The sequence below is a fragment of the Agelaius tricolor genome, unplaced genomic scaffold (assembly GCF_023055355.1).
Source record: "Agelaius tricolor isolate 1412-34295 unplaced genomic scaffold, bAgeTri1.0.p SCAF_2, whole genome shotgun sequence".
NCBI lineage: Eukaryota > Metazoa > Chordata > Aves > Passeriformes > Icteridae > Agelaius > Agelaius tricolor.
The window spans coordinates 21,468,862-21,488,850 of record NW_027269262.1 but is presented as its reverse complement, the minus strand read 5'-3'; the positions used below and the strand labels follow the sequence as shown (position 1 = coordinate 21,488,850).

Here is a 19,989-nt window from a genome sequence, read left to right as displayed (position 1 = left end):
GAGCAAGAGGCTCTCTGACTGCAGACCAGCATGTCCCATGGCCTAGATGCCCATTAACAGTTGGAGGGCACGTTTTGGTTTTATTTCAACCCAAAGACTTTCCAAGCTGCACACTTCTGAGACTTGACAGTGAAGCAAACCAAAGTGAGGATTCTGGGGAGTTTTGTTGCTAAAGTGTAACTTAATCTGAACTAAAACCCACTCTATTCACCACCTGCTTTCATAAGATGCCACAGAGACTAATTCTTACCTGTTTCCTATAGACGTAACAGGCTGCTATTGCAACCATGGTGGATTCTCCTACAAAACCAGCGAGAAGGGATCCTACTCCGAGAGTGGCTCCATGAACTCTGTTGGAGGCATAGAAAGAAAGCAGTCATTGTTGTGTGAGAATGCATGATTCATAATTACATTTTCACTGGCATATATAACCAATCTGATGATAGAAATATTTTCTTCAAAGACACAATATACTGCCTAAGAGAATAACTGGTATTTTAAAGGACTCGTTTGTTTTTAATGGCTACACTGTTTAGTAAAAGAAGCACACTGAATCAAATTATGGACTGAGAATTTAAAGTCTTGTACAGAGTGCTGTAGAATAGATTATTAAGCTTATAAAGAAGATATTGTTCCATTAGCTTTCTTAACAGTGAGTTTAATAACATGGAAATAAATTCCCCTTAGGACACGTTTTGCCTCTTTGACATTTGTGTATTTTTTCCAAAGGGACATCACAATTGTGCCTGTCTAGAGCAGTCATGCTTGTAAATTTGTAAATGTTTCTTTTCCAGATAGTGACACTCTTTAGGCCTTGTATCGTGGTTAGTATTTGGAGAAAATGTTCCCAGATATGCAAATTCAGCTATCAAGTGACAGGGAAGAGGAATGAAGAGGAAAGCAAATCCAGGGGTCCTGTGAGGAATAACGATTTACCCTAAGTAAGGCAGCACGATGAGACTGGTGATGAGGACGATAATCCGCAGCACTGAGCTGGGTGCCAACACAAATGTCTTCTTCAGAGTCATCAGCCAACCAGTCAAGTGTGCTCTGACAGTCACTGTTCATAAACAGGGGAGAAAAAGAAGCAAGAATAGTAAAAAAATAAAGTCAGTAATTTCATATGCAGCTTTGCCATGCAGAGAGCACTGTTCAGAAATAACCACTGCAAAACTTACTGCTGGTAACTTTGCACCCTACTAGTAAGCAAGTAGATCTTATGTTCAAATTGCCCTAATATACTGATTTGGGAAAATGAAGGAACAAAAAAAAATCAGTTATGGACAGCAATTGGTCCTAAGAGCTGTTCTCTTAAAACCAATTTATTAGTCAGTCCATTCTGTTTTCTTCATTAAAAAACCCCCAGACTATCCCCTTCCTTAAAGAGAAGTTCTACCAAGGAAAAATTTCCATCTGGCTCCTGTGTGGCACATGGTTAACAGGCACAAAAAGGGTATCTACATGTACTTATTATTGTATTTGTAGTTTACCTTTATTATGAAACTGTCTTGTCATACAAGCAGAAAAGACTAAAAGATGTTGCATTTAATTACAGAGCTAGAAATCTAAAACATTTTGATTATTGTTGTCCAGCTTGTCTTGCTCTTTGATAGAAGTATTAACTTTTATTAAATGATGCTTATGCTCTGAAGGAGCCACCAAGGTTACAGAACTTTTATTTTCTTTATATTTTTTTACCTGGAAGTGGAAAAAAGGAGAAGATGCGCAAAGGAACGACACACAGCTCTGCAAAAGCGAAGTCTACTCCAATTATGTCAACTAAAATCTTCTCTGACACGTTTGGTGTCCAAAACATCACAAAACAGAGCTAGAAAGAACAAAATTAAAAAATCTTTATATTTCAGAAGGGAAGCACAAGAAAAGGTAGGCCCTCCTGAACTAAAATATTTGTTTACTTATGAGTAGATAACTCTACTAATGGTAAATATACATAGTATATATTTATATTTAGCTTTCATTCGAACACATGTGTACATAAGAGAGATACCTTAACTTCAGAAGCAATTCCTACTCTTAATTTTCCTCACATACTAAGAGTGATGCATAGAGAAAGAATTTTTATGCTTTCTGCAAGTGGTTGTACTTGAATGGTCTATTGTTATTCAAACAGTAAACTCCCAGATTTTTACAGCACTTGATCTGGTTAAAACACTTGTACTTCTAAACAGATTATCAAATTTTTCAGTAACTAAAGATTTGAAGTCCTCCAAGACCCAGAGATCTGACCTGAATCTAAGACTAGGGGTTTAAATTTGCTGCTGGAAAGAGTACTGTTGGTATGCAGTAAGTCTGATAGCAAGGCAAAGGTGTTCAGCACAGTCCTGCAGATATGGTGCTCTCAGGCTACAAATCCACTAAGTCTTCTTGTTTCCATTAAAGAGTGTGCTGTTTACTCCATACAGGAAAGGAAGATTTTCATGAAAAACCCATGGCAATTGGTACAGTGGTAGTACATGCTGTTTAATTTTTTTGGAAAGTCCTGAGGTTTCCATCTGAGCTGAAGGGGCTGTTGGCAGCTGCAGGTCTGGCTTCAGTTCAAGGCACTCACTGAAGAACAGTCCTGACAGTCCTTACAGGACTTTCCCTATAAGAAAGCATACCTTCAGGAATAACTACTTTGTTATTTAATTTGATTTTGTGATCTTAAAAACTACTTCTTAATGTTATTCTTGTAACAATATTCTTGTAATGATTATTCTTGTTATTCTTATAGTGTTATTTATTGTTAAGTGAATATTAAGGAAGTAAGCTGACTGAATGGTGCAAAACTGGGGATCTTAAATGCTCTGGCATTTAACCTGACTCCTCTTGTCAGGTTACAAATCTGTGTACCCTGTAAATTATGCACATTGGCTGCACAATAGAGTCTGTAAGACTCTATAACCACTCTGCTATACTTTAGCCTACTACCTAGTATCATAGCAGCTAGCTCTTTTCTTTTTATCCAGTCACACCCCTACATGTTCAGATGACTTTTCAAACAAGTCTCTGAAGTCCTACCACCTCTAAGACAGCTGGGATTTCATTCTCATTCTTTGGTAGGGTGTCAGAATTTGCCCTTCCTGCTTAGCCTCCAAGCACCCAGACTGCAGGAGCTTCCCAAGGCCTGTCACTGAGTGGCCTGTGGGAGGTCCCCATGTTCTGACCCTCTGTGTGGTGAACAAAACATTACAAATTCCTGCCTAAAAGTCCATCTTCGGTTTTTTTCTCCATTTCTTAGGGTAAGAACTACTATTTTTTTTGTTACAATTGCATGTTTTACTTGACTAATTTGATGCTGTCTTGCAGTGTATCTCCATCACCTCTACAGAGAACAGTAAGTGGAGGAAAGTAAGAGCAGAAGACAAAAGAACTGAGCATTTCTTGTGCCAATCTACTTGTACAGGGTATGACTGAAGCAGAGGGGACAATCTAGAGCAGAAGGAGTTGTGTGGTTGAGAATTCAGTTATTAGAAAGTAACTGTACAACGACAGAATGAATTCTTTTATTGCTGGAGACACCCTTAGGCAGACTGCAGTCACTTGCACTCTCACTGCAAATGACCTGTAAAGCAGTCATACAGGGAATATTTTGTCAAATCTTTCTTCAAAGCCCAGAAAATAAAGTAAGATACAAACATGCCCACTCTTCATTTATAATTTGCTGTTCTCATGAAAGCAAGGACCTTTACACTGTTTTCACTGCACAATGCCATTTAGTGTCCTAGTGAGCAGTATAGTTGCTGCTGCTGCTGCCACATTCCATGCATGTATGCTAACAGCAGCGCCTGCCCACTGCCAGCAAAAGGCAAACAGAGCAGTCTTTCCCTCTTCAACAGCCACTTGAAAGTGTTGAATATGGTTAGAGAGGCAAGCAAATGAGTGACCAAAGGTACTGTACTCAATTCTGCTCTCTCAAGGTTTCCTTCTGGCCCTAATAGGAACAGAGTCAATCTCCACGCGGCTCCCACCAGAGTAAGGTCAGTTTGCCAGTCAGGGAGAATGACTCACACCCAGGTGGTGTGTGGTCATTCCCCCTCAGCTGTTGCAAACTGCAGTCTTCCCCACCCTGATCACCAGAGAGTTGTGCTGGTAAATGGCTTCAAAGAGTACTTACACAGCAGCTGGTGGGTAAATATTGCTAAGCTCAAGAATAAGCAGTTTGAGGAGGTGAGGCATGGCAGCAGAAGGACCTTCTATTTTTGTCTCAGCATGCTTCCATCTTTTTGGTTGCAGTACTGATAACTAATTTCATTTTGCTAAGAGAGCCCTCTCTATCATCTTATGGGATGATATTCTCAATGCCCAGAGGGAACAAAGCATCAGGAAAATAAATTAATGCTTTGCATCATTCAAGCCCTCTGCAATTCAAATCCTAGAGGGCTTGCAACTTTGCTGTTTCAAAGACAAAATGTAGTGGAAAAAACCCAGGCTCCACTTCAGGCAAAGAATAACACTAAACATGCAAAGCAGGAAGGTATTTCAGTTGCTAATTTTGTTACAGATGGCATGTTCTGAAAATAGGATGAAGTCAGCTTTTTTGTGATTCTGAATTGTCTTTAGGATGTTTGCCATTATCTTAGTAAAAGGTGATGCCTGACAGAAGACTGGAGAAGATGGTAACAGTAGTCCAGGAAAACGTGGCACAGACAATTAGAGATTGGCTCTACTGGAATACACAGTGCTAACTTCTGTGACTCAGATCAGGAAAGATTTTAGGAAGTAGATTTACCAATAGGATGTTTCCTATCTTTCTCCTAATTTAACCCTGTTTTCTCCCCCCTACTTGCATTTCTATGCACGTCTAAAAGGTTAAATATAGAATAAATGGCTTGGTTAGGGTTACAGCTATACCTTCATTTAATCTAATCAAGAGATGAAGACTAAACAGCGAAAGCTTCTGCAGAGGCAAGCAATGTGCATGCAGAGTGGCACTGCAGCTTCAGGCTGCAGTTGCAGTTGGCTTTTGAGTGCAGTACCTGGCAACTCTGCTGAGGCCAAAGCATTTCAGGGTTTTGAGAGTAAGGATTTTTCTTGTAGAATTCTAGCAACAGAGCTTATTTGATTTTCTGATGCCTTATGGTATGAGTGCAGCATGATATTAAAGGATAGTTTTGTTAAAAGACTGTGATTATTTAACTGGAACTTCAACTGACCAGTGATGAGTGCTTTAAAAATACAGGAAGAAACAAAGGTGCAAACAGCAGAGTGGAATGCTAGAGAGAATAAGCAGTTCTGCATAAAGACAGTTGTACGTATTATCAATTATAGTATCAACAACAGTTACCTAAGCATTTCTGAAGATGTTTTAGTAATTTCAATTGATCTGAAGGGTTTTGAGTTTTGTTATTTTGCTCTCAATTGTTCTACACTAGTAAGATTTGAAAAAACTTTATGTCAACAACTCACAGCACCATAAGGGAACTAGTGCAGCTGTACTAGCTCACATCAAAGCTCCAGCTAGATTAGTACTATCATCTCCCTGCTAAAGGTCACTGGGAGATGCCGAGGGGAAGGGCATAAAAAGCAGGGCAAGTGCAGTGTAAGAGATCCCTTTCCCAGTCTGCATGGGAGTTATGGCTTCAGGAATTCAGTAATCCTGGTGCACCTTCATCCCATGCAGGTTTTATGCTCTGTTATCTAATATTAGTGATTTTTTTTCAATACAGTTGTGCATTGAAGTAGAAAATGCTCTCACTTGTGGCTTAGACACTCGCTTCAAAGAGTTATGCCTGTTTTTATGTGGAACCTGGCTATCTTCAGCTAACAAATTCCATGTCTAAGCATATTCAAAAGTCAAAATTAAAAACTTCTGCTGCCACCAAGCCTAAGAGAATGCACCAAATCTTTTTTTTCCAATAAGGAAAGTACAGAACTACTAGTGTTCAGTTCAACTTCTCTTTATTCTCTTAAGTACAATTATAGCAGTTGACTTTCACAAATGATTGTGATGAAAGATTGTTCATGAGGTTTTGTTTCAAAGGCTGCATGCGTGAGTCTGAATGCTTCTAGTTCTTGAAAAATAACAGTCTTTTCATAGGCCTTGCATCTCCTGGAAGCTATTTCCATTTATTCTGGTTGCTGACAGGGATTACTAAACCTCAGAGACCCACTACATAATGCATTATAATACATTATGCTAACAAAGGCTATTGTCATGTGTATAGCAATCTGCAGGGTGCCAGACTGATTTTTTTTTGGCACTTGTAGAAAACCGCCTATTTTTTGAGACATCCATTGATAAATATAAAGCAAAAAATAGTATCCCAGTGAGCTATGAACAACAGTACAACTTTTCTAGACTTCGTGCAGTCTTCGGTAAGAAGAAACACTGGCAGATGACAGAGACATGGTGTGGCTCTAAGTTCCTCAGAAAGAAATTAAGGAATCCAAAATGGATGTTTTTAAAAATAGGTTAGACACATGCCAACCTGGAATGAGTCTGGAATAGCAGATTTTATTGTGGAAGATGGTTAACCTGGTAAAGGTTATTCTGTGATGAAATCCAGTTCCTATTTTTCTCCTGCAAAAAACCTCTCAGCACATGTTTCATATAATTTATTGAACCTGATATATTTGCAGAAGTATGGCTGTCCAAGCCACGTGATTTACCCTAAAGATATTGTTCTATGTGTGTATTGACTATTGCAGCTTAATTTAACCCATGTCTTGTTCATTTCCTATTACCATTTATGCTACATGGTGCCCAGTGAGGGCAGAGGAAACCTACTTTGAAAATTATTACACATCTCAGCTTTGAATTGCACCTCGGGTCTTTGGGATAGTATCAGCTAAGTTTAGAACTTTTACTACTATGGAGGAATATAAATCACATGATTTGGCCTTTTGAACTGTGCAATAAACAAATCAAAAAGTAGCCTGAGTCTTATGTGGTTGGATCTCCTGATTTGCCAAATGTCTCCATGGTCTCCCTCTTTCTGACATAAACAGAACTTCGATAATTCTGTCTCCTTTCAGAGTTTGTATTGCACAAGATGAGCTGATTTCACAGATACATTTTTGAAGTCAAGATAATATCTTGTTCTAACTAGCATCTGTGTCAAATGCTGGACTTCTCTGTTCAATAATCTATTTTGTAAGATGTTGGGAAAAAAGTTGTTTAATTCGTTAATGCTAAATAGTGTTTTTACGGCTATTTCAAATCCATACCTTCATCGACATTGAAAATTTAGTTCTCTAAATGACTACCTAGTACTGGAGCTTTTCACTCAAAATCTTACTGTAGCATCTTATTGTCAAAAGAAACTGCACTTCTGTATTTTTATGAAGAGTAAAAGTAACAACAGTTTGTAACTGTTAACTGCTTACAACTACTGAAGCAACAGTAAAGTTAATAGTTACCCCCTTTTCAGATTCCCCTTGAGGTGTGCTTCCGTGTTGCACAGAGGTGTGGCACAGAATACAAAGTTCTAATACCTCCTGAAGCAACCATGCACCTCTCAGGTAGTTGAAAAATACAGGTGGAATTCAACAGGGTTCTTATGAAGGAAGGCTATGCAGCTGCTCATTGATTTACAGAATGAAGAGCTTTTGTGTTTTATTGTGAGCCAAGAAATCATGAAGTCTAGGTTTTAGCATAAAGGCATGATGGCCTCTTGATGGGAAATTGTATCTAATTTACCATGAAAATAATCAAGTAAAAATCTTGCTGTCTTTAAAGACTTAAGGTTTTTTGTTTCAGTTTGGTTGGTAGCTGTTTTCTTTTTTTGAAGCACAGTTCTATAAACAATCATAAAGTTCTTTGGAATCTGTGGAGGAATTACTGGGTTTCACACAACACCAGAGGCCAGCATCGCTGCCTGGCTACAGAAGCTTGCTCACTCCTTGCCAGAGTGAGCCTGCAGACTTGTGCTATCTTTGCTGTATTTCCTGTCAGACAGCAGTCTTTGCAGAGACACACCTGCAGTTTGAGGAAATTTTGATACACAGCAAACAACCTAAATTCATCATCCCAAATTGTTGGAGTCTCTGAGGCGTTAAGTCACGGACCACAGAATATTCTGAGCTGTAAGGGACCCACAAGGATTATCAAGTCCAACTCTTCAGTGAATGGCCCACACAGGGATTTATCATTATTTAACAACCTTAGTGTTATCAGCAGCATGCTCTGACCAACAGAGCAAATCTCAGGGCCAAGGCTGCTGCAGTCTGATGCTCTGTTGAGACACATTATGATGTGTGTTCATGGGCCATGTAACTCAGATGTCAGAAATTGGGTCCTTGTGTGGGAAATGTAAAGTTTTCAGGAACAGACTGTCCAAAGCCCCAGGGAATTTGTTCTGACTTCAGAGCAGACACTGCTCTGCACAAAGGCTAGACCTGAGGCCTTCCCAACCTGAAAAATTGTGGGGTCCCATGAAACAAAAAGCCCTGGATCTGTGAGCAGTAAAAATGTCTGACTGCAGTCACATCTGAAACTGATTTATGATAATGACTTGAATCAAAGGACATTCTCTGACAATGATGATCCCTCAGGCACATGCAAGTCAGTATAGATTTCTGTGCACTTTGTGTTCTGTGCAGGGGGTGTAAAGCTGCAATCAGCCTTCATAAAATTTGTCAAGTGGCAGGGGAACCAGAGCCTGTTGTGGGAACATCCCCTAACTTTATATCTCCTCCTGAAATAATTGGTTTATACATATCTAAATCTCCCCCCACCTCCCCCCGCTTTCCAGAGTGACAGAGCATTACATTCTTTAGAAATAAAGGCATGGCCAGCAGCTGCACAATTCACTGATGCTCTGATAGCATTAACACAATGCCACATCTGCTTTCTCCCCAGCTGCTGCTGAAAGTACTTAGGTGGTATTTTCCAAGCTGGGTTGGGTCACTAAATTGTTTATGGTAGTCATTATATCTTCCCAATGAATTATGCTGCCTAATTTTTTTACAGAAAGAAGAATATTTTACTTCACTCTAAAAAGCCTCAATAAACTGAAGATGTCAGATTTCTGGTCTCCTTTTGATAACTGTCCATCTCCCATCGTAGTAACCTTCTTCTGTCCCAAGTTTTCTGCACCCCTTGCTGCTCTTCCTACTGTGAACATGGAGTCTGAGCAGAAACATTGCTGCAGGCACAATTTTTGATGCTTCCTTTTCTGCCTGCTCCAGCCACTCCTGCAAAACAGACCCTTTGTGTGAAACCTGAACAATCATGAAGGAGACATTAATCTCCACCTCACTGGAGCAAACAAGAAACCTTTGTTCTAGGACAAAGGCTCAATGCAGTACCATGGATAGGACAAGGCCCTTGGGAGGATTTCATAAAGTCTGCCTCTGATGGTTCAGCATCTTCCTGTGCAGGCAGGAATGCTTCCATTCGTGTCTGAAACAATTTTTACTGAAACGGGAACTAAACCTGACCTTGAAAAGGTGAAAAGCTTCTTGAGCAACTATCTGCCAATATGCCCTTTTCCAAATGTTATTCTTTGCCAATATGCCATTTTCCAATTGTTATTTTTTTGTGCCAGCAGCCTGAAGATTAAAAAAACAGTCTTGGAGTTAAGGGATGGGCAAAATCAGAGAAGTCAAAACAAATTGCTCCACTGGATGAGTAGATGAGTTTTTATCACTCTAAAAGCTGTCCTTGACCTTGGTCTACAACAGTGTGGTCTACAACAGTAAAGTCAAAATAAAACACATTAAGTCTTAAAAGTTAATGCTGCTTTTCAAAAGTATGGATATTCTTGATAAGACTTGTGAGATCTTTTTAATACAACAAGGCTATAATGAGACCATTGGTGAAGTAAGATTTGAGAGAGTTGGGGAAGTTTAGAGAGTTGTCTGTGTTTTTCATGCTCTTTCTTTGTATACTCACAAGAGATAAGGACACTGAACTCTGTCACCTAGGGAATTTCAAATACCGGTGTGGTCAGCAGCTGGGGTTGTGTCCTCTGAGAATGACCAGATTCTTGTTGTGACATTTATTCCTGTGGATTTTACTGTCTCTCAGTCCAAATTTGCCATGACTTTAGTAAAGCCAGGTTGTAACCTTTGATAAGCAATGCAGAGAAGCAAAACAAAGACAGCCAACAAAAGATAAGAAAAAATCAACACAAATCCAGTGGCCTCTGCAATGGCTTCAACTTCTGACACAGAATGTCACAGGTAGATATGGTGGCAGCAAAATATAGTTCCTAAATACATTTCATAGAATAACACAATATTCTTAGTTGGCAGGGGCCCACAAGGATCATGGAGTCCAGCACTGAAGTGAATGACCCACACAGGGATTGATCCCACAACCTTGGCATTGTTAGCACTCTGACCAGCTCAGCTAGTCTCATCTTCTTCCAATTATCTTTAAACTCAGGAGGAAGAACTACAGAGAAGACTAAATTAAGCTATACAGGACTTCAGTTCTGAGAAAAAGACAGTTTGTACTGTTCCTTAAAGAGTTGCTAGCCATGACTAAGCTCTTCTGTGTTATAAAAAGGTATTCCTGAAAGTAAGCAACAAATACCAGGAATGGAGATACACTGCAGTAGCTACTCTGAGATCTTCAGGGGTAATTGCTTATTCTCACAAGCAGAAAAGGAGATATTCAGGAAAAATTCCAGTTCAGGAGAGCTATAATGCATGTAATGCATAACCTTAGACAGGTTCTTAGACACTGCTTCAACCTGGATGAACTGGACAATATAATATCAAATTTGACTGCTGTAAACTATGTAGAAGGGGAATGAGGATTGTCAGTATTAATCTGCAATTTGACATTGTGGGATGCATCGACAAAAAATCAATTATAGCTAAAACTCTAAAATTCTGCAGTCAGAATTCCTAAAAAAACCCCTTCCCCCCCCACAATCATATAACCTTGGTCAACCTTAAAAGACAGCAAAGGCTCACCCTAGTTAATGCAGTAACACAAGCCACTTTAAGAAATTTGGCCCTAACATAACCTTCCATTTATAAATTCTAGTGCAGTGGTTGGTAACTGACCTTCTGGAACTACAACACCGCAAAACATAGTGCCAAAAACATTTGTGCTTTGTCAAAACACAAGCATTTCAAAAACTGAAAAGCATTATTGCCATCAGAAACTTTCTGCTCCAGAATTGAAATCTGTGATTTCTACAAAGTAACTTAGTTTGTGCACATGAAAATGTTTTAGTTTGAGCACATGAAAACTGATAAATCCACAGATTTCCTTGTTCGCATGAAAGAAATCATCGTGATCCTTTTTTTCATGGTGTGCACAGCTGTTTCTTCTGGTAAGGCAGAAATGCTTACAGCCGCCAAATCCTCAAGACAGAACAGATCAAGGAGGTTCCTAACTGGACATCACAAATGCATTCCCCATTTGCAGGGAAGATGTTCAGTATCTGAAATGTGAGCAACTTAAACGTATGGCTTGTCATCTTCAGACCATGATGCTATTCCCTAGGTCATGAGTCAAAAATTTGTGAAAAAATGAGGTTTTGTGAATTTCAGTTCCTTTTGTATCTACTTGTTCGCTGGTCTTCTGCACCATCAATGCACAAAGACTTCCTATTTAACTCTCTCTTTAGTATTAAATATGTTCATATTTCACCACACACTTCTCCAGTACTGCCCCTTTTTTGAATTCAGATTTTGGTCCTTGTGGGCCATCTTCAGAATGCCTGCTATCTGTCATTTCCATAAGAGTTGAGATGGGGAAGTGAGGAGGTTTTAGCATTGCATGCAGGTGAGATGTAAAGCACAGAGAAGAAGGGCTAAATTAAGGATCTCAGAAATCCCCAGTTTGTTCAAGATTTCAGCTTGTGAACTAAGAACCAGTATTAGCAGCCTGGAATGTTTATAGCTACCAGAGCTATCCAAGTTGCAATTACTGGGTGATTTTTTCTGGTAGCAATCCTCTCAATACACTGAAGGAAATACATGGCATCATGTAACAGGAAGGAAACATGTAACATCAAGGAAACAGTTGTTTTTTTTTTTTTTTTTCTTGCTTCCTTTTTCAGCATCTGAATCACTTGAAAGCATGGGATGAGGCAGCAGGTACTTGGCTAAAGGGCTTGTGAGAACGTAAGAGGAATAATGGAGTAAAAGCCCCAACAGTTTCTTGCACAGGTCAGAATTGCAAATCACTTTGCTCCTCTCTAGGAGCAAAGGTTGTGTGTGCTCATTTGATTAATGAGCCTTACTAAACTTAATCAAATGAGCATACACAACCCTTCTCCCCTGTTTGCTCAAATGCATGAAGGTGAGGGGATAAATTCAAGTATTTCTTCATTTTCTTGCTACCTGACAGTCTAATAGTAGTAATGCTAACTGACCTTATTTTCTTTCGGAAAGGAGAAAAACTATCCACTTTTTTGTGAAAACATGTTCACATGTACTGCTTGTGGCAAACTCTATTTTAAAACACTCCTTTGCATACCCCCTGGCTACAGTGAAGCTGCCTAAGACATCTAAAAATTAATCTCAGGTCAGGCCCTGAATGCAATTTTCTGTCTCTTGGCCTTCCAGGTATTTCATCTCCAAAGCTGGAAAGAAAGCAGAGAGCATGATACTCCTCTAGCAACTGCAGCTCAGGAAGTGCATTCAGGGTGGCCAAATGCCATGGGACTCCTGGGTGGAAGTGCATTCAGGGTGGCTAAATGCCATTGGACCTCCTCTCCTCCTGGGACCCAGTGGGAGCTGTGCACTGCAGGGATCTGCCATGCAGTTATTTCATGCTATGGATACTCCTCTTCTACCTTCAGAAGATTTCAGTGAAATGGGAACATGTTCCTTGGCATTTTTCAACATGCAAGCCTAAATCATGTTATCCTGAGTGCAAACTAAGGGTACCTACTAGGCCAGCAGTCAGGCTTGCTGCAGAGATGCAATGAATTCTTTAACTTTTCTCCTTTACTTCTGTCAAGAGTTGCTTTATGTCTCATTATTTAGCAGACAGCATAGTTGAAACCATCAACTACATCACTCTAATGCATGCAACAGGATAGTTTATCAAGTGGAAAATGAACTTATTTGTAAGTGCAGAAAGGGATATGAAATGGCATATTTATTACACTACAGACTGAATATTTGAGAGCAAATGGGTCTATGAAAACTGTACAGTCTTTGGTGTCCCTCATGGGAAAAATCGGCTGCCAGACTTAAGGCTGGGACATATGATTTGCTGACTTCAACTGGAAATTGAACAACTATTGAGTATGGAGTGCTTTCACAGCATCAGGGAATAAATCAATAAGGCAATGCTGTTGCAATAATACACTGAGTTGGTATGAATATTCTCCCTTTATTCATTCTGACTCCAGTATCATCTGCCAGTGCTACATTTCACTGGCTGGGGGAGCCTTGCTGATAAACTGGACAGAAGAGTCAGCAGTCAATACCTACTTGGCAGCTCCTAGTCTGGCAGAACCAAATCCAAAGCAGAGAGCAAAAGCTCAGGCATCTCAAGTTGTCTTTTAATCAGACAAGGTTTTCCAGCCTGGATGAAACACAGCTGCTACTCTTCCACAGTGTTTGACTCTTGCTCTAACAGAATTAAGCAGAAGCAGCAACTACTGAGTCTTGTCTTCTGTGCTTCTCATTTTTTCATATAGGGAATTTTCCCTGTTACACTGGCTTCCTGGTTCTTGATCAGGGTTTTCTTATCTCCTAGGTGCTTGATGATTAATATCAGAACATAACCAAGCAGATGATGACTGAGAATTAGGAAAATTATGGGACGGCTTGCAGTAAACTCTTGTCAAACAGAACAAAGACTTTCCTCCTCCCCTCTTCAGGCTGAAACTGATCCCATCACAGGGATCCAGCAAGAGAAACCCTGTGACTCTGGACCTCACCCTGCTGTTTTCAGATGGAGATGGGGTCCCTCTATTGAATCTTTCAAGTCCATGGTTCCCAGCATCTGTCCCTCTTTTTTGCCCATGGTTGGGGGGAAATAAAAGATACGCAAGCAAACAGGTTAAATGCTGCAGCTTAAACCTTCTGATGGTTATGATATAATAAGATATAAAACCCCTCACTTAGAATGGTACTGAGTATGATGACATGCTTATCAGGTACATACATTATACATTAATCTATGAGATGAATATAAGTGCCAAGTGATGGTAGCTTATGCTGCTGTGCTGCAAGTTATAATCACTGGGCAGCTGACAAAATGTCTGTGTGCTTCTCTTCCTAAGGGACTGAGAACTACCAGCAAATGAAAGAAACAACACTTGCCAGTAGTAACTCCTCAAACTAGAGCTGCTCATCAGCAGGAGTCCTTAGAAATCAGTACTTTTTAATCCTCCGTCAAAAGAACAAGTTTTGAATCTAAATACTGCACTCTATTTACAAAAAAAAAAAAAAAAAAAGCTTTTTATTTATAGAATCTAAGAGATTACCTAACAAGTAAAATAGAAAATAATTTTACTAGTATTAGAAACATTTTAAAGTTATCATTAGACTCCTCAGTTATGAGCAACATAATTGAGGAGTCAATAAACCAACCCTGACTGTAAAGTAGCTGACATATTAACATGTATTATTGACACACACACACACTCAGCTCTCAGGGTTAAGCATATAAGCCAGTAAACTGACCAGCTGTCTGCTCCTACGTCCATTGCATTTAAACTTTCGCTGAGATTTAAATCTAATGCAGGTGATCTGGAATTTGAATTTGATTACTGCAACACAATGCACATTAATCTGTTCAGCTTAAGTGCCTGAACCTTCAATTTCATTGAAACTTCATGGTGATGGTTCTTTTTATGTATTTTTTAAAGAGATTTAAAGTTTTCATTAGTATGTTTGTAACAAGTAAATATGAAATTTATAAATCTTGCATAAATCACACACATATGAGTGTAAATGTGAACACTTTCTCCCCACTCTCTTTTATCTTTATTCTTTTGGAATAGAAAGGAATGAAAAATCACAGGGCAAAACTGAACATCAGAAAACCATGGATTTTGTTTCTTAAGCAGTGTTTAAATTAAATATAAAACAGTATTCTATACAATTAGCTTCTCCCCTTAATCAGTCTGTTTATCCATGAAAACTGCTACCTTCCCCAATTGTTCATAACCATATGTTCATTAAAAAAAAAAGCAAAGCAGGATTGGAATTCCTTTTAAATAGCTGGAAAGAGCTTCCAACTGTTTCTAATAGAACACATATTAAAACTTAGAGGTACTGTGCAGCTCTCCTGCTGTACATGAGCTTGGTGACAGATGGATGAACATGGTGTGGTGTACACAGTGTGTCACCCTGGCACCTTGAGCCTGTCCTATTGGGAAGGGAAAACCTGTTGCAATCCACAGAACACTAGAGAATATGAAGATAACTGGCCACGTGTCTTGCTAACACTTCAGCTGATGTGAACCATGCAGCAACAGGAGCTGGTGTTTGGAACTGTATCCCAAAAACCACTGTGGCCTGTCCCAGCTGAGGCTGCTGGGAGACAAAGCTGAACCAAATTGCACGGTTCTCGAACTACTGCTGTAAGAACTGATTGCTCCTTCCCTGCTGTAAATGAACAAGTAAGTGCAGACTATTCAGGGTCACTTTCAGTGCTGGTGGGCTGGGGAGCTTCCACAGTGCTCTCTGAGAAGTTGCTTTCTCTCAGCAGCACCCTGTGTGTTCCCCATGCAGTGACCTGCTGCCAGCCACGCTGAGCTGGTGCTGGCCATGCTTTTACCCCAGTGGCAGCAACTAAATGAGGGTGCTCAGACCTCGTGTTAACTAAGACATGACCTGCCTTCCAGCATGATTCTGAGATGTGAATGCTACTGCTGCCAGTCCCCTGGGAGAGCTGACTGTCCCATTTCCCAGTGTGCACAATCGATGGCTGCCTCTCAGCTCAGGGCACACAGCCTCACACGCAGACGTGGTGAGGGCACGGCTGTGGCCACACAGATGAGGCTGCAGTGGCTGCAGGAAAGCAGCCTGAGCCCTCTCAAAGGAGGCCTCTCTTACTTTTGTACAGCAGCACTGATGACTGATGTTAAATCAGCCTGCAAAGCCTTGCAGTTCAGAGGCAGATGACCAAACACTAATCACGTGGCTGCCAGCAGCTAACATTAGCCAGGGAAAAGGATTTTAACTGACTGCAACTTCTGTGTTATCACAGAGGGCTTAAAAAAGAGCTCAGCTGGGAAATGGGGAGAAAATTGGGAAAAAAAAGAAAAAAAAAAAAAGAAAAAGAGAAAAAGAGAGAGAAAGGTAATTTGGCAGTATCTGTGCCCCATCACAGGCTGCCTTGGAAAAATTCCTGAATTTTGCACTCTGGTGTTCAAGCTCAGAGACACCACCAGTATTCTAAGAAATAGAATTTCTTAGAATTCTAAGAAATAGAATTTTGCTAACACACAGCCTGTTTGCTATTACTCCCCTGTGTATGGCAAGGTTCCTTTGAGAAGCTTGTTCCTCACAGAGCCTGCCCCTCTATGCACAGCTCATATGTGAGGGAGTGCTCTCCCCTGACAGAGCAAACCTTTGCTGCAGTGGAGAAATGCAGTAGATTAGCACCCAGACAAATTATTTTGGCACTTCTGCAGTGTACTGAGGGTGACAACCCACAATCAAAGGGATATGGGCTACAGATGTACCACTTCTCTCTTGAGTCTGCGTCTTCCCTTAGCTTACAACTGTGCAGCAACCTCAGGGCAGATCTGCAGAGCCATCTAAACAGCACTGAACTAAAATGTTTAGTTCTTCAACAGTTGGATCTGCAATGGCAGCAGCATTGGCATTTGGAGCAGTATCTCTGCTTATATATGGAAAGAAGCATTTTTCCTGAAGTGCCCAATGGCAGTGAAGTAACAGATAATGGCAAACAGCATTATGGACACCCTTTAAACTGCATGCAAATTACCAAGCATGACTTACTTTTTAAAATCAGAATGGTCCTTTATTTGTATGGAAAAAATTCTACAGCTGAGTCCCTTCCCTCTGCTACACAAATTTCACATTCAGTTGCACAGTCACAAAACACGGCTTTGGAAGGAATCCCCACTTACAACAAAAACCACATCAATGTGACTAATCACAGCAGCTGTCTTACCTATCAGGAGTTTAATGTCTTTTACTTAAAGCCTTTAAATAAAACAGCTTGTCTACACATTTTTCACTGAGCAATACAACTAATTCCCATTTTTTGAAGAAGCAGCTTTAATACCCTAGCATTAATAGCAGCTTCAAAGCCATGAGACAGTACTTATGATCATCCTTGACAGAGCACATGTGCATGTTGCAAAGTTAGCCTGGAAAGGCTCAGGTGTAGCCTTTCAGATCCCATGAGGATTTAAACAACCCATGAAGTTATGTTTCTTAACAAAACTATGCCTTTTTTTTCTACTCTGACCTAATACTGTCACTACCAACAACAGTGACAAGGTGCTTCTGTTGCATTAGTAGGATTGCAGTACTTCTTGTGCAGGCATGACTGGTCTGTGGAAGGAGGTAGGACATTTTCCTCCCAGTTCTATTGGAATAGCACGTCTTTGATGATTGAAAGCTTCCCAAGGTTTTACATTGCTTGTACTTAAATCTTCACTGTTATTTTTTCAAGTGGTTAATGGACTTCCTTTATCTTTACATCTTCTGGAATCCTTCTACAGATCATCCACTGGAAAATGCCTTTACATTACATGGTAAAGTACTGGATTTGTTTTGCCTTATCAGCCTGGGAGCCCTTCCCTCTGACCTGAAAGAACAAGATGGTACCGATGGTGATGCCACTACTCTGACTGCCATTTGTTGAAGTAGAGTCCCTGGATAAAAACACAGCTATCATCAATGGCCATAGGAGCTCACCTGGCCACAACAGAGGCAAATTTGAAGTCTACTTCCTTAGAGCCTGTGGCCCACATTAACACGAGTCATCCCAACATCTGCTGAGTTTGTGTGCTGAAGCATTTGCAGGTTCATGCCTTTGAATACAACCTCATCTTTAGAGCTCGTGTCTATTTTTCTGCTCTGTCTGTTGACAAGCAATCCTAAGAATCTGTCACTAGCTGGCAAAAATAGAAATGGGACAGGAAAAGCTATGGACCTCAAAAGTGTTTCTGGAATTTCATTGCGGGCAGATCTCTCATGATGATCTCATGAAAGAACTGCCCTTGAAAGTAAAACGAGAACTTTTGGATACAAAATCCCAGGAAGTCACAAAACAAAAGCTAATTGAGGCGATTAAAAATTACTCTGAAGAGGATAGTGATGGTAATGTGAAAAGCTTGTAATCTATGTAACCTGATAAATATCATGGGGGATTAATAACACAGTCAGTTCAGAGAAAACTCTTGAGATTGAAATAGTATTCTCAGAACAATTTAGAACAAGGAAAGCTTTCCCCTTTGTGGATCTGTAACAACACACAGACTTTGAGGGAGGCTCCAACTCTAGAGAACATAACTTTGGTCTGGAACAGGACACAAAAGAAAACCTCAAGGCATGTGATGGTAGATAACGAGAGCCAGGGTCTCATGGAAAGTCTCCAGACAATGACCAATTCAGTGGAGGCATATGTCTGTTTCTTGCTCTAGGAAATACAAGTTATTTGTAAAAACAATTGCCAGATTTCCCAAGCCTTTTCTAGCCTAATGAAGGACTTCTATGAAAAACTTATTTTCTAGGTTCTCCTTTTTTTTTGTCCTTCTAGTGCAGGTACTGGGTTGAGACCATGTCCTGGCCCTAAGCACTAATGTAAATCCATCCTTTATAGAAACAGACATTGGATTTACCCTGGTCATCTGCTCCATTATTTGCTATGATTCCCACCAGCTGCAGTTTTCTTCCACAACTGCCTGTATGTTGCTAAGAAGACTGCAGAAACAGTGTTCTTGGGGAAAATGCACAGTATTTATATGTGCAAATTGATCATTTTGAAACATGGCAGGCTCAGCAAAATTTCTCCCTGAAAATCATCCCCATGAAAAGACACATATTTAGATCCTTTAGTCAGTGTCAGTACCATCTCTGAGATTGCCCTTTTTAGTTAATTTTGAGAGCAAACAGAACAAATGTGCATCAAAGTAGCCCCACATGAAAACCCAGTGCCAGGAGAGGCAGCAGGGAGCAGCTACTGCAGGGTCAATCCATGCTGCCTTTCTCACCATTCACAGTACATGAAAAATGCTCAGGGACAGGCTGCCATCCCACTGCATGTGACACAAATGCATTCTTTTGTCTTCCTGACACACTGGTTACATGAAGTTTTGTTCATTTTAAAAAAGAAACAAAAAGAGATGAAAAGAAAAGCAGGTCTCTGATATCTTTTTGCACAGGGGGCTGATTTGAAATGAAAAGTAGTGAAAATAAAGTGGAGTACCTCCAACCTTTTTGATATCTAGCCTGAGCTAATGACAGCTGATTTTCTTGTTACTCCAATACTATGATCACACTCCCTTTTCCAGATAAAAGCAACACAGCTTCCCAAGACAAGACAACTCACCTTTCTTAAACTGCTAGTGCCTTTAGCATTTGGTAGAGGAGACAATTTTCTGGTTGAGACGAAAACCACTGAGCTGAACAAAGGTTTCTTACCGTTAAGGACAACGCCATGCAGACAAAAGTGAACTTCTTGATATGTGTGGCTGTGACGGTGCTGTTGGTGTTCACCAGTTTATTGCTGGGGTTATTCTAGGGCAAGAGAGAGAGAGAGAGAGATAGAGAACATTAGCCTGGCTCCAGACTACCAGGAGCTGCTGGCACCAGGGTCATGTGCTGGACCTGACTGTCTGTGCCTGTCCGTGTCTGACTTGGCTTGTTTGCTTTATAACCTAGAGCTTTCTGAGCACTTGGTACCACTACAGAACATTTTCTGCTTAAACTGACAGCAACTGCTGCTATGGTCACTGAAGGCTGAGTAATCTCCCTACTTTTCCAAATAATAAGTCCTATTTAACAAATTCAGCTTTGAAAAAGGTTGGTAGCTCTTTCTAAGAAAACACCACATGATTTTTTTAAAACCTTATTTTAATGTTTGTAGCATGTTTTCACAGGAAAAACTGGATTTGATTCCCTTTTACCACAAATTGG

The 19,989-nt window shown here is 40.2% G+C and overlaps 1 protein-coding gene across 1 annotated transcript in view; it reads right to left on the bottom strand.

The window, feature by feature from the left end:
• ANKH (ANKH inorganic pyrophosphate transport regulator) overlaps positions 1–19,989 on the bottom strand; it is a 107,074-nt gene that overhangs the window by 11,592 nt on the left and 75,493 nt on the right. Inside the window, exons 8-11 of the mRNA XM_071454028.1 lie at positions 19,495–19,590; positions 1,699–1,828; positions 937–1,060; positions 251–350 (exon numbers count right to left, since the gene is read on the bottom strand). Of these exons, the coding sequence (XP_071310129.1) occupies positions 251–350; positions 937–1,060; positions 1,699–1,828; positions 19,495–19,590 (450 nt within the window). The remainder of the gene's footprint in view (positions 1–250; positions 351–936; positions 1,061–1,698; positions 1,829–19,494; positions 19,591–19,989) is intronic.